Source organism: Chlorocebus sabaeus, chromosome 9, assembly GCF_047675955.1.
Source record: "Chlorocebus sabaeus isolate Y175 chromosome 9, mChlSab1.0.hap1, whole genome shotgun sequence".
Taxonomy (NCBI): domain Eukaryota; kingdom Metazoa; phylum Chordata; class Mammalia; order Primates; family Cercopithecidae; genus Chlorocebus; species Chlorocebus sabaeus.
Window position 1 is genome coordinate 114,897,671 of NC_132912.1, and position 13,337 is coordinate 114,911,007.

The following is a 13,337-nucleotide window of genomic DNA, read 5'->3' on the forward strand; positions in this document are numbered from 1 at the left end:
ACTCAAATGCTGAAAAAGCACAGTGTTCCCTCAACAAAAAATATAAAAACACTTAAGTGTAATCTCTTTAAAGGAAAGGAAAATAGGATTTCAGAGAAAAGATAGCAAATATCATAAAGTTATCAAAAAAAAACATTTTTAAGCAAATTATTTTAAATGATCCTGTCATGGAAGTAATTCAAGATCAAGTTCAACTCCATCAGGTACTCTAGTAGGGCAAAAATCAATTGTCTGTTGTACCATCTACCCTTACTCCAAACCATCACCACCACCAAATATAGTCTCTGACTTAAGAACACTTTGCAGTTATTGTTTTAAGCATTCAAAATTAGAATCAGACTAGATATCAGATTTAAAAAGAAAATGACATTCTGTTTAAATCTTGATTTCAAGTGGCCTATTAATCTGAACTAGCCTTACTCCTAGGCCAGAAATTTCTGTGATCCTTGAATTCTACCAAATTCTTGCAACAAAGTACTTGTGGTTTAAAAGAAGCAATATTTATAACAAGACGTTCTTCAGCAGACCTGAACATTTAACATAAACTGCTTGGGTTCCACACAAATCTCTCCTGTGTTAGTAAATCCCTTTAGATCAGATTCAGAATTCTACTTTCTGCCAAGCCAACCTTGAGCAGAAAATTCACACAGCACAATTACCTAGCCACACAAGTGCAACCTCTATAAATGGCAGGCACTTAAACGGCAGAATTTCTACATCCTGGTAACTGGATCCCAGAGAAAGCTTAACATCAAGAAATGACTTTTAAAAGGCAATTCTACTGCCTTCGAACACAACCACATGAAATTCTATGTTCCTGTGCTAACTTGTCCTTCTCTTCAACTACCACCGAAAACATACCTCTCACCCACTCAACTATTCTCAAAGACTACACTGTAAAGCAAAAGATATTGCATGGCTTGTGTTTTTTCACCAAAATACAATCAACAAACCCATATACACTCTCTTAAATCTTCATTCTAACATTTTAGTGACAATCCTTCACTATCACAAAGTCAACAGACACCTTCCATTAGCAAAGGCTCAGAGCAAAGTCACAGCTTTAACTTCTTACTCTGTCCCATTATCTCTTTCTTATCTTGCTAGGATTTTAATGTTAAGTGCTAAAGTTCAACAACTAAAAGTTCATGAAGGTTCCCACTAACTCCTTTGAAGACTTAACTGAAAGTAAGATCTACTCTCCCCCTTAAAATCCTACTAAAACCTCAAAAGAACTAGAATGTTACCCGGTATCAATTATGGGACCAATATTTACTGAATAAACGAATGGAAACAAAAAGTGTGTCAACATCTTTACTTGAAATATTTAGTTCATAAACATGGGTCTCTGTTCTGAAAGTGAATTTAGTCCAATAAGACCGCCTACTACAAAGTTGGAAATCATATTTTATGCTGAGTATTAAGGTCCATAAGCAGTAAGGTTCTTACCCAGCTCTGGGGAGTGCAGGAGTAACAACATCTTCCAACGAATGGCCTTTTCCGACTCATTAGGCTTTCCTTCCATTTTAAAGTTGCAGATCTGAAGACAGTAGGTCTAAAACCACACTCACCCTGACAAATATTAAGAAAAAAAAAAAGTTTATAAATGGCAAGAGAATACTTGTCTACTTGATCTCAAAAACTATTTTGGACAGAAGAAAAACTTCTGGCATATTCGGAATGATTTTCATTTAAGTACTCCCTCCATGATCAACACTTGGATAAAAGCTTACCACATAAGCAAACGTTGAGCACCCAAGCATAGTAACAGCTACACACTGAAAGCAGTATTCAAAAATTTAAAAACTAAATTGTAGAAGGTCAAACAGACTTCTGACAGCAAGATAAATAAATTCAGACTCCTGGATCTCTAGTCTAACAATTAACCTTACCCCCTTTTAAATCACACAGTCCCACTACAGAACATGAAGGCCTTACATAGTGAGCAAGTTTTTATAATTTTACTTTAAATTTAAAAAAAAGGTAAACTTATGTAACATTCCTTTATCTTACCAAGGGAACTTAAAGACCAGAATTTAAATTATAGCTATGCTGTTCAGTTAGGGTCAAACCTTGCTCTTCTATTCTAAAACTGCTTAACTTTGAGCTCAGTTGCTCAAATCTCTGGTATACAGATATAACATTCTCAAAATTAAGCAAGAAAAAAAAACCCACTATTTTTTATATAAAGACAATTGAGATAATATTTAAAATACGTCATGTTATACTGAAATAGGAAAAACAATCCAAGAAAATGTATGCCTTTTGGATTGAACTCATACTATACATTCCTATTTTTAATTTTTTAAAGTTTACTTCTATTATAAGATTCATGCTTTTTAAGTATAACTCATGGAAAGTACACACCAAGAGAAAGAAAGAAAGAAAAAATTTCTTACCCGACCCAAAACTACTACGTTTTTTTCCTATGCAAAATGATTGTTTCGTTTTCTAACATCATCAGTGTACATTAATTTCCTAACCATTTATTCTTCCCAATATAATGCCATAAAAATTTTTATTAGGCTTCATAAACTTACCAGTTTCTGTAGCTATTAATCTCGACGTGATATTATGTTGCTGCCAGTATGTGCACCTTCACAAATGTCACTGAAGTGATGTTTTTATTAAGATTTTTAGCCGGAATGCTTTTAACGCTTATCCTAAACTTACCCATTCCTCACTTGTGTGCTTACATCGACCAACACTGTATTCTGATGAATTCGGCAGATAAGAAACATCTATTGTACCAAGGGTCAGTGCAGATTCATCCATGTCACAAAGTGTAATTCCCAAATCATGTGCTATAAAAAATATGCACCACTTAAATTAACAAGGAATCAAAAGAGTAAATACCAGAACTCAAAATTCTACATTACTTTGCTCCATAATGGGATAGCAAATGAACTGATAGACTTCTACCATGTTGAGTCACAAGGTAAAAACTGACTTTGCTATGTTTATATGAACACAGTTAGGTGGCCCTGACTAGAAAAAAAAAAAAAATCAGCATTTGCATTCTAAGACTTCCTGAATATATAAGGATACAACATTGTATCCTTTGTAAACACACAAAACAGCTATGAATAGTATCCAAACAAAATATAGTATCCAAACAAAATAGTTCCCAAACAAAATAACTATGAATTGTATCCAAACAAAATAGCTATGAACAGTCATTTGCAAGTGAAAATAAGAGCTTATTTTTATTTCGTTTTTGTTAATAACTGAATAGTTCCTGTCAGAATGAAGGCATGTTTATTTAATTAAGGCAATTAGGGCACCCCTTAAGTTCCCCTACTTAAACTGAATTAAGATTTTAATTTTCTTGTGATGTGCTAAAAGAAACATTTTCACTTTTAATACAAAGGTAATACAAAGCTACAAAGCTCTGAAAGAAAAGCACACTATTTTGAAATATCTGATGTATAAGTTTTCATCCTTTTCGATAAGCTTTTTTCCACCCTAAGGAAAAAGGTTCACTAAGAGTAAACTCCTAAAATAGATATTAACCCCAAAAATAAAACTTTCAAACAGAGTCTCTAGCCTTAAATTATTTTTGATTTTACCTATTTCTCACCTGGCCTAAAATTATTCCTTTAACATCCTGAAAGGTCATGTCTAGATTAATAGTGTTCCTTTGGAAGGCATAGTCCAATCTCTTTACAATCCCCACATGGGTTTGCTCCAGTCACTGCTATTCTCGGCATAACCACCTATGTCCTTAACAATTTAACATAAGTACAATCTAACATAACAGGCTAGGGGAGAGAATAAACCAATGCACCTGGGATGAAAGTTCTTCGGTTTCATAACATAAAACTTCAGGACTCAGCTATCAGTTTCGGGTGCAGAATGTCCATACAACAGGGGAGCCGCGTCTGCCTGAGAAAACGAAGTGAAGAGGGGATGAGGAGAGGACAAAGAGGCTCGCTTGTGCCAATAGGAGGTCCACATTTTGCACTTCCTCCCTCCCCACAGTTCGCTCAAGGTCAAGGAGTAATAAAGAAGCAATATCCCAGAGGCACCAGCCAGCATGCGCTGAGGGAAGCTGACTGCAGGATCTGAAAAGGACAGAGGCTGGAAGACCAGCTCTGAGGTTTAAATCTTCCACTGCTTACCATCTGTGTGATTGTTTTATTACCATAAGCTGGTTAACTTCTATGCCTTGGTTTTCCCATCTGGAAAATGGGCAGAATGATAGCTCTTACCTCCTGGGTTGCTGAGAGGACTGAATAATATAAACAAAGGGTCTAAAACAGTGTGTAACACACAGTGAGCGCTCAGTCCAATCAATGGTGACGCTGCCATTATCTCCAGCATACCGGCTGCTTTCAGAGCACCCCTTGCTGCCTCAATGTCCCCCAGGGACCCAAACAGGCTGGCTGGCGGCGCCTCCGCGCGTGCAGATGCTTAGGGGACTGAGTCCATAAGGACTCCTTCCAACCCAGGGGAACCCATGCCCCAGTCTGGTCCCCCTAGAAGAGATGAATCCTGCCCCCACCCCTGCACGAGCCCGACCCATTTCTCAGGGAGAAGCGCGGAGCTCGGGGGTCGGGGAAAAGGGGACACAACTGCCCAGCAACTTGCAGGAGTCGCACCAGCTCCACGCACTTGTCCCGGCGCTCCCGGCCAGAACAGCCTCCCGCAGCCCACACCTGTCCTCGCAGTTCGCACCCTAGCAGCTCCGGCTTCGGCTGCTGCAGCAGCCCGCACTTCAAGTCCCGGCCAATGCCTGCTGCAATGGCGCACCATGATGACGCAACCGGCGCGTGGAATTGACGCAGGCCACCGGCGAGCCAGCGCCGGGGGCGGGGCCCGGCCTGCGGGTCTCGGGGAGCGTGCGTGGATCCTAGGGTGAAACGTGTGTACTCGACTGTGCGTGCCTGTGTGTGGCTAAAGATAGTGTGTGAGCGCCTGGACAGATGGTTACACTGCCTAGGCCATGCGTGTGTGAGTGTGTGTGGGTACCTCATTCTGCTTTGTGTGAATTCAGCTTATCTGGGAGCTTGTCCCTCTTCCAGGCTTTGTTGGGAATGTGCGCGTGGGCTATCAGGTTATGTGTGTGGTCTGAATTTTTATGAGATCTGTAAGACTACGTAGGATTTATTACGAATGGGAGAGGCGGGGATTGCAAATGGCCATGCCGTGTAATTTCTACAAAAGTGGCTGAGTGCCTTTTCCTTTAAGGAGGAGAATGAGATATGTAAAGAAGCAAATAAGGTTTGTAGGATAAAAAGCCTGAATTAGGAGAAATAAGGACTTTTTTTCCCCTTTGGACTATATGTTGCACACCATAGTGAATATAGTAAATAATGTATTATACAATTCAAAATCGCTAAGAGTACATTTCAAAAGTTCTCACCACGAAAACAGGAGTATCTGAGGTGGATATGTCAATTAGCTTGATTCAGTTATTCCACATTGTATTAAGTCATAACATTGATTTGTACCCCCTAAATATATGCAACTATTTAGTTAATTTAAAATATAATTTTTAAAAAATGACTTGAAGGAGTCTGAGTTGAAGTTGGCCTACCTTTAGCCCTTGGAACAAAATAACACTGACCATGAAGTTCTTTCACAATACTTGTCATGCCATTGGCAAGGCCAATGATTATCAAGAGCATTAACAATTTAGAAGGAAAAATAACCTTTTTTATCCGGGGGGTGGTGGCACACACCTATAGTCCCAGCTGCTCAGGAGGCTGAGGTGGGAGGATTGCTGGAGTCTGATAGGCAAGGGGTTGCAGTGAGCCAAAATTACACCACTGCACTCCAGCGTGGGCAATGAGACCCTGTCTCGAAATATAATTATAATAAATAAACTTTTACATGCACTCAAGCAACAAACATTAAGTATGAACTAGGATCTGGGAATACAAAGATGATTAAGGCATATGCCCTTCCCTCAAGCCTCTGCTGCCAGTCCTTGTCCCTCATATACTCACTAATCCTAATCCCCTATTCAATACAAATCTTCGTGCATATCCACCTGGAAAAAAATCATCTACAGCCCCTCATAGGACAAATGCCTGAGCCTGGAACACAATAAGGCCTCCACAGAGAGGCCTCTGCTATTCCCTCTTCTCCAGCAGAAGCCTTTTACTTCCTCTCTGGTTGTTCTTAGACAAGCCATGGGCACTCATCCTCTTAATTCTGCTTATACAGTTCTCCCTGAAACTCCACAGTTCCTTCCTGAACTAGTTCTTCAAGCCTTCCCTAATCTCTCCAGCCCTCAATAACCACACTCCCCTGTGACATCTCAAATATGTACTACAATACCACACCTTGGATCTTTCTCAATTTCTGTCAAGTCTTCTAGAAGATTACAAACACATTATGTCAGTGACTTGCCTCAGTCTCTTAACACCAAAGTCTCTTGTTGTATAGTAAGCACTCAGTACTTATTGGGGCTAAGGAACAATAAAAAAAAAAATCTTTCTCTTGAATTTTTCATGCCTCTGTGTGTAAATCTTGAACTTTCTTATGCCTCTGTGTATAAATCCACCCCAAAATGCAAATGTTCTCCTCTTTTGCAACAATCAAAAACAATGGGAGTTTATATTCATATTTTTTAAAAGATTTTGAGCTTCTTGAGGTTAAAGACCCTGTCTTTATTCAACCCACACACATAATCTTAGCAATAAGCACACACTTAAATACTCAAGCACTTTATGCTAACTAGAGAAAGATGAATTTTAACCCCAAAACATTATGAAATTTTGTATACAGGTTATTGGCCCATGACAAGGAAAAAAAGAAAGAAGGGAGAAAATAGGGGAAAGTATTAGGGTTTGAAGTAACTACTAAAGAGAAAGTAACAACAAATTCACTAGAGAGAATACCACAGGAGTTTTAAAATGTAAGCCAAAGGGAAAAATGGATCATCTTACATAAAATTCATTTATAGGCAACTCTTTGGTAATGCCTGTTTGTTGCACAGTCATTACTGAGAAGCTGATGTACATTGCAATGTCAGGTGTTTCATGTTACTTAACAATTGTTTTGGAAACAGGTGACACCCTTGGCAATCTGTTTTATGAAGAGAGCCACAGTAATTTATAGCAATCCAGTCTAGCCAGCTAAGATGGAGCAACAGGACTGAATTTACTCTCCTGCCTAAAACAACTAAAAACAAAAACAAGCAGGCGTTTATAAGACAGACTCACTTTTAAACATTGTGCTGGACAGTGGTCCTTGAGGAGGGAAAACAAATGAGGTGGTCCTATGATTGCCTTGATTTACTAACTAGAGGGAGCAGCACAAAAGAGCTAGGCAGACTCCCTGAGTTGAGGAGATAGAACTGGGAGAGCAGGGAGGCCAAAGCAGCTGGAACTGGGAGTTGTATATCAGCAAGGAGAAAGCTACACAGAGAAAGAAGGAGCTGTGGAGATCTACAACAGATCTCACTCCAGTCTTCTGCTTATTAGAGCATGTGTGTGAGGAAGCTACCTAAGGGTAGGAAATAATCATGTATGAACAAAAGAGAGAGCAAGTACTAAAGCTTGCACAGGGTAGGAAATTAATTCTGCTCCCACAAGGCAGAGTAGAAGGGTACCCAGCTGAACCTACAGGACCAGAAATAGTGCCTGATCCTGGAAGCCACACTGGAAAACCTCATAATTCACAATTCAAATGGTTTTGCATCAGTAGTGGGGCAAAAGTAGCCCTAATGTAAAAGCTACTCTGATTCTATCTAAGAAATCTTAAAGGCCAGCCACCAAAGGATTAAGCTGTTTTTAAGAACAAAGTGTCCGAGAGCAAAGCACAAGAATATTTACAGGAAATTAAAAATAACCAACACCTAACAAGGTAAAATTTGCAACATCTGGAATCCAATCAGAATTATCAGGCATGCAAAAAGAAGCAAGGAAGTAATGAGAAAAAAAAATCAATGAATTGAAAGCATCCCAGAAATGACAGATAAAATAAGAGAACAAGGACATTAAGAAAGTAATTATGACTGTATTCAATGTGTTCAACAAGTAGAAAAAATAAACTGAGCATGGGAAGTAGAGATGTGAAAAATCTTAAAAAAAAAAAAAAAGACACAAACATCTAGGAGATAATAAAACCACTATCTGAGATTTTTAACACCCTAACACACACACACACACACACACACACACACACACACACGGGATTAATAGGTTAGACATTACTAAAAAAGAAACAGTAAAAAACTTGACGGGAGGATAAGGCAGGAGAATGGCGTGAACCCAGGAGGTGGAGCTTGCTGTGAGCCGAGATCCTGCCACTGCACTCCAGCCTGGGTGACAGAGCGAAACACAGTCTCAAAAAAAAAAAAAAATTAGGCCGGGAGCGGTGGCTCACGCCTGTAATCCCAGCACTTTGGGAGGCCGAGATGGGCGGATCACGAGGTCAGGAGATCGAGACCATCCTGACTAACACGGTGAAACCCCGTCTCTACTAAAAATACAAAAATTAGCCGGGCGCGGTGGCGGGCGTCTGTAGTCCCAGCCACACGGGAGGCTGAGGCAGGAGAATGGCGTGAACCCGGGAGGCGGAGCTTGCAGTGAGTGGAGATTGCGCCACCGCACTCCAGCCTGGGCGACAGAGCGAGACTCCGTCTCAAAAAAAAAAAAAAAAAAAAAAAAAATTAAATAAATAAATAAATAAACAAACTTGAAAGCATTGTGATAGAAACTATCCAAAATGAAACACTGAAGGAAGAAAAATACTGAAAGTAAAAGAGTATCAGTGAGCCTAGTATACATGCAATTGTAGTCCCTGAAGAAAATGAGAAATATGACATAAGAATAGATTAGGGAGGACAGAAAAAAGTATTTGAAGGAATAATTGATGAAAACTTTCCAAATTTGACCAAAACTATAAACTCATAAACCCAAAAAGCTCAACAAACTCAGTAGAAACATGAATAAAACCATACCAAGAAACATCACGATCAAAATGCCTATGACCACTGATAAAGAGAAAATCTTAAAAGCTATCAGAGATAAAAAATATATATATATACACATTACTGTACAGAGGAACAAAGATAAGAATGACAGCAGATTTCACATCAGAAAAATGCAAACCAGAAGGTGGTGGAGCAGCATCTGAAGTACTGAATGAAGAACCTATCAATCAAGAGTTCTTTTATATTAATATATAATATGTACATTTTATATGCTTTATATATATATCAAAATAAAACAAAATAAAAACATATTTTGACATCAAATTGCCAAAAGAATTCATCACCAGCAGGCTAGTTCTACAAGCAATGTTAAAGAAAGTCTTTCAGGCAAAAAAAAAAAAAAAAAAAAAAAGCTATCAGATGGAATTCTGAATCTATGCAAAAGAATTAAGAGCTTAAGAAACCATAAATATGTAGGTAAATGATTTTTCTTATTTTTAAAACCCTTTTATTGTAATTTATTTTATTTTATTTTTGAGATGGAATCTCACTCTGTCACCCAGGCTGGAGTGCAGTGGTACAGTGGCATGATCTCGGCTCACTGAAACCTCCTCACAGGTTCAAGCAATTCTTATACCTTAGCCTCCCGAGTAGCTGGGATTACAGGCACCCGCCACAATGCACGGCTAATTTTTTTCTGTATGTTTAGTAGAGTTGGGGTTTCACCATGTTGCCCAGGCCCGTCTCGATCTCCTGACCTCAAGTGATCCGCCTGCCTTGACCTCCCAAAGTGCTGGGATTATAAGAGTGAGCCACCATGTCAGTCATTAAAACCCTTTTAAAAGATAACTGCTTAATGCACAAACAAAAACAATATTTTGTGGGGCTTATAACATATGTAGAAATAAAATGTATGATGACAACAGCACAAAGTCCAGGAAGGGAGAAGTATTCTGTTGTAAGATTCTTATCTTATGCACTAAGTGGTATAATATACTTGAAGGTAAACTGTAATAAGTTAAAGATGTATACTTTAACTCCTAAAGCAACTACTATGAAAGCAAAACTAAGAGTTATTGTTAACACACCAACAAAGAAGCTTAAGTTGAATTTTTAAAATGTTTAATGAATTCAAAAGAAGGCAGTAAATGATGGGGGAGAAAAGAAAGAATATATAGAATAAAGAGAAAACACATGGCAAGATGATAGATTTAAGCTCATATAAGTATTCACCCTAATGAAAAGGCAGATATTGTCAGATTGGAAAGAAAATGAAGATCCAATGATACGCTACCTATTTAAAAACTTACTTTAAATATTAAGACAAATAAAAGTAAAAGGTTAGAAAACAGCATGCTATACTAATGCTAATCAAAAGAAATATAGGTGGTTATATTAATAACATATAATTGCAATACAAAGAATATTATCAGAAATATAGAGGATCATTTTATAGTGATAAAAGGGTCAATTCATAATGAGGACAAACCGATTCTACATATTTATTCCTCTAATACAGCACTTCAAAACACATAAATCAAAAACTAATCGAATTGCAAGAAAAAATTTTAAAACTCTACAATTGCAGTCAGCCATTTCAATATCCCTCCCCCAATAACTAATAGAACGGTGGGTAAAAATTTAATAAAGATGTAAAAGGCTTGTGCAACACTATAAACCCAACTTGGTCTAATTGACATTTATAGAACACTCCACCCAATAACAGGAGAATAAACATTCAAGTGTGCACAGAACATCCACCAAGATAGATCATATTATGGGCCATAAAACAAGTCTCAATGCACATATAAGGATCCAAATCATATAAAACACATACTCTGAGCACAGTAGAAATTAGAAACCACTAACTTAAAGGTATTTGGAAAATCTTTAACTATTTGGAAACTCACATACTTTTAAAAAATCATGATGTAAAAAAGAAATAAAAATGAAAATTAGTAAGTACCTTGAACCAAATGATAATGAAAACACAATATATCATATTGCTAAAACAGTACTCAGAAATGTATGGTACTAAAGCACCTATACTAGAAAAAAAGAAAGATCTCAAATTATTGATCTCAGATTCAGCCTTAAGAAAAAAGTGTAAATTAAACCCAAAGTAAGCAAAACAAAAACAGAAAATAATAAAGGGCAGATATCAATGAAAACAGAAAAATTTTTAAGTAGGAAAATAAAAAGCAATTGAAACTGAAAGCTAATTCTTCGAGAAAATCAGTAGAGTTAATGAACCTCTAGCCAGATTCATAAGGAAAAAAGAGGAGGACACACATTATTGATCATAGGAACAAGAAGAGTGACAGCACTACAAATTCTATATACACAGTAATACAGTCTTTCATTACCCAAGCTGGTTGCCTTTTATTTTCAGGGTGGTGTTACCAGATGTTAGATTTCCTGTCTTCATAAGGAGAGTCTGATTAGATCCTATAAAAATCTGGTCCCACCCATTGTACCAACAGAGAAGCTATTCGCTCTCTGTTTCCCTCTCTATGATTTTGTTCAGGACCATCTCCTGGCCAACTCTGAAAAAATAATGAATCATAATACTTAAGCCAATTATGAAAATGGGGCATACCCTGCATTTGTGATAGTAATGCATGTGTACCTCTGTGTACACTGCATTTTGTTTTGTTTTGGCATTTTCCAGATTTTCAAGGTATTTTAAAATCTTTGTTCTGCCATCCTACATATTGACCAGTATACCTGCTACATTTTAACATGGCTCATTCTCATGATGAAGCTGCAAGATATTATGATCCTTAATTTACAGATAAGAAAAACGGGCTCGGAGTAATTAAATAAATTGCCCAAATCAACCAGACAGAAAGCAGCACAGAAGGAATTTGAACCTAGGCCTTTCTCATACTAAACCTCATATTCTTGACAATAATTCATGCTGCCTTCCTAATAGTCCCTGTTCAGAGGCTCCCCGTCAGACTGATCCAGATTCGCTGACCAAACTTCCCTGGGTGCATTTGTTCAAGTAGCTGCAGGTCTACCTATGTATAATAGCATTGCTCTACAAGAATATTGTAAGGACATTGTCAACTGACTTGCCAGAATCCAATGATAAAGTATCTATTAAATTCCCTTATATAAAATATAATGATTGTTCTATCAAGAATTTTTAAAGGAAGTAGCTTGGCATGAATTATTCCTACTGGATCCATGCTCTTCTCATTATGGCCTACTTTTCTTTGGGCTGCTTTTGTTTATTTATTTATTCAGTATATATTTATAGAACATCTACTTCCTGCCACCCAAGCTATTGTAGATACAGCATTGAACAAGACAGCACCATACCTCCTCCCTTCAAGCTTATAGTCTAGAATATTTATACTACTCCTGTTTAATCATTATTTCAAAAAGTTTCAAAAATCAGCATCAAGTTCATTGACTTGTAGCTTCCAGAATTCACTTCCCTAGTTCCAGCTGATTTGGGGCAGTCACTGAGACCTACCTGTTCAAGACGTATTTCCACCCTCTGATTATATTCAGGGTGATCTCTTGTCTAGCTCTGAAAAAAGAATGAATCAAGGTATCTAAGCCAATTATGATAATCTTGTTCCCTAATACTGCAACTATCCTTCTAGCCAAGATGGTCACATGACCCAGTTCTGGGCAATGTGAACTGAGAGCAAGGCAAACTGAGGATTCCTGAAGAAGTTTTTATTTCCTAGTAAAAGAGGACACAGCTGGCACTACTTCCTTTTTCGTTTTTCTCCCGTTTGCTACATAATTCAATGTCCAAACCCAAGACACACACCTCTGGATTTTGCCAAATCTCTACCTGTGTAAGCCATTACAATGTTGTCTTTCATTACTCTTGGGTAAATACATTCCTGATTGTCACCACGCATGTTCATTTTAATGAAATGGGCAGCTTAGATCCCTATTGTAACACATCCCAAGCCCAGTTTATTTAAACAATTAATCAAAAACTTCTTTACTGCCTACCTATACTCTGTGAGGAGGATACACTCTAGTCCCTGTTTTTAGAAATTCAAGATCTCATTGGATAAAATAAAATATGCACAATTAAATAGCTGCAAATAAATACATGCATTTCCTATCATATTTGAGCCTGGATCTTATTGCTAGAATGACTCAAACATTCTTTAAAAATAATAAGAGAATGTCTAGAAATAGTCCCTACCAGTGTATCACATGCTGAGGGGTGGCAGTGAAGATGACCTTAGATTCTGCCTTTAAGTCTTTCACAAGGTCTAGAGATGGAGACCATCCCAGTCAACATGGTGAAACCCCCTCTCTACTAAAAATACAAAAAATTAGCTGGGCGTGGTGGCACGTGTCTGTAATCCCAGCGACTCAGGAGGCTGAGGCAAGAGAATCACTTGAACCTAGGAGCCAGAGGTGGCAGTGAGCCAAGATCGTGCCACTGAACTCTAGCCTGGGCAACAGAGTG

General features: G+C 38.0%; 1 protein-coding gene across 6 annotated transcripts in view; it reads right to left on the reverse strand.

Moving 5' to 3' along the window:
- Positions 1-13,337, reverse strand: part of GPAM (glycerol-3-phosphate acyltransferase, mitochondrial) — a 63,584-nt gene that overhangs the window by 29,039 nt on the left and 21,208 nt on the right. The window contains exons 1-4 of one of the 6 annotated variants that reach the window (XM_007964096.3): positions 4,678-4,800; positions 3,788-3,885; positions 2,674-2,804; positions 1,450-1,572 (exon numbers count right to left, since the gene is read on the reverse strand). In XM_007964096.3, coding sequence (XP_007962287.1) covers positions 1,450-1,572; positions 2,674-2,775 — 225 coding nt within the window. In that variant the 5' untranslated portion in view covers positions 2,776-2,804; positions 3,788-3,885; positions 4,678-4,800. Of the gene's footprint in view, positions 1-1,449; positions 1,573-2,540; positions 2,648-2,673; positions 2,805-3,787; positions 3,886-4,601; positions 4,638-4,658; positions 4,801-13,337 lie in introns of those variants that run through there. The other 5 variants (XM_038009561.2, XM_038009563.2, XM_038009564.2 and 2 more) reach the window with 5 other exon arrangements.